This window comes from Mastomys coucha, unplaced genomic scaffold (assembly GCF_008632895.1).
Source record: "Mastomys coucha isolate ucsf_1 unplaced genomic scaffold, UCSF_Mcou_1 pScaffold22, whole genome shotgun sequence".
NCBI lineage: Eukaryota > Metazoa > Chordata > Mammalia > Rodentia > Muridae > Mastomys > Mastomys coucha.
In genome coordinates this window covers 128,119,799-128,121,331 of record NW_022196905.1, presented here as the reverse complement: position 1 = coordinate 128,121,331, position 1,533 = coordinate 128,119,799, and the positions used below count along the sequence as shown (strand labels likewise).

The 1,533-nt window shown below is 46.8% G+C and overlaps 1 protein-coding gene across 1 annotated transcript in view; it reads left to right on the top strand.

The window, feature by feature from the left end:
* The window catches only part of Gtf2i (general transcription factor IIi), a 61,336-nt gene that overhangs the window by 14,575 nt on the left and 45,228 nt on the right, over positions 1–1,533 (top strand). Inside the window, exon 6 of the mRNA XM_031391159.1 lies at positions 1,449–1,506. Within this exon, the coding sequence (XP_031247019.1) occupies positions 1,449–1,506 (58 nt within the window). The remainder of the gene's footprint in view (positions 1–1,448; positions 1,507–1,533) is intronic.

The window sequence follows — 1,533 nt, the reverse complement described above, 5'->3', positions numbered from 1 at the left end:
GGCCTTCAGTGTGAGATGGAAGGCAGAGGCAGGCAAATTTGGAACCTGGAGGGCCAACTAGTCCTGAGTGGACAGACCAGCAGAAAAAGATAGGAGAGAGTCTGCCTCAGTAAGGTGTCCTGAGCCCCTGATAGGTGTGGTGGGTGGTCGCTGTTCCTTGGGGGGATGTTGGTCACAGTTTGTTAGTTGTCATGCTCAAAGAAGAAACAAAAGGAAAGAAATTGGATTCAGGGATTTCTCTCTCCTTTATCTTTTCTCTCCTATCTAGTGTTAGGGGTGAAACCATGGTGAGGTGTGTGTGTGTGGGGATAACGGGTGGGAGAAAAAAAAAGAATCCACAAAATAACAAAGACCAGCTACAGGGTCTTGCTTCCTGGGTGTCCTAGGCCTTTCACTACAGACCAGACTGTTCCCAAACTCAGCGCAGGCCTCCTGCTCTTACCTCCCCTGTGCTCCACGCAGGCTGTTTGGTTCTCGTCCATGTTGTGATATAGATGTAACACAGATGTGTTTGCTTATTCCTGTGGTGAGGGAAATTTGGGCTGTGTAGGTTCTTGGCTCTCAAAGGAATGGCTGTGTAAGATTGGGTACAGGTTTAACCTCACCAGCACCCCTCCACAGTGCTGGTGATGCCAGCCAGAGGGGCTTGTACATGCTAGGCTATGCAAGGGGGAGACAGGGTTTTACTGTGTAGTCAAGACTGGCCTTGACCAGCCTGGTCTACAGAGTGAGTTCCAAGACAGCCAGGATTGCACAGAGAAACCCTGTCTCGAAAAACAAAAACAAAAAAACAAAACAAAAAAAAAAAAGACGGGCCTTGAACTAAACTGTCTCAGTATCCCTAACTGCCTGGATTCCCTATATACCTCCAAGCCTGGCAAGACAGTTCTTTTAATTGCAGTATAATTCACCATTTTAAAATGTACCACAGACTGGGTGACTGATCATTATCTACTTAAAAGCATCTCTATCATATCTTACAAAAGCCCCCACATGAGGCAGATCCACTGACCTTGAATAGGGTCATATTTTACATCAGCTGTCTTACCTTATGCCACTCAAGAAATGCTTTATTTCTGTATATACAATCCAGGGCATAGTATCGAGAGCCTGTAATCCTGACACTGTGTGAGGTGAGAGATTGTTGGCAGTTGAAGGCCAGCCTGGGCTACTTCCTGACACACAATCTCAAAATCAAGCCAACTGCAACAAAAGGAGTTGGATGTGACTGGTGTGGTGGTGCACGCCTTTAATCCCAGCATGTAAGCGGCAGAGAAAGGTGGATATCAGAGTTTGAGGCCAGCCTGCTCTACAAAGTGAGTTCCAGGACAGCCAAGGATACATAGAGAAACTCTGTGTCAAAAAAACCAAAAACCAGAAAAACAAACAAGCAAACCAACAAAACCATGAACAAATGTCGTTGAACCTGAATGTAATTTGCTTTGTAGGTGGTCGAGTGATGGCGGCCGACGCTGAGAGGCCCATGCTGTCTCCTGGCGGAAGGTAAGCCATCCGTCCCCACACTGTTGTGCA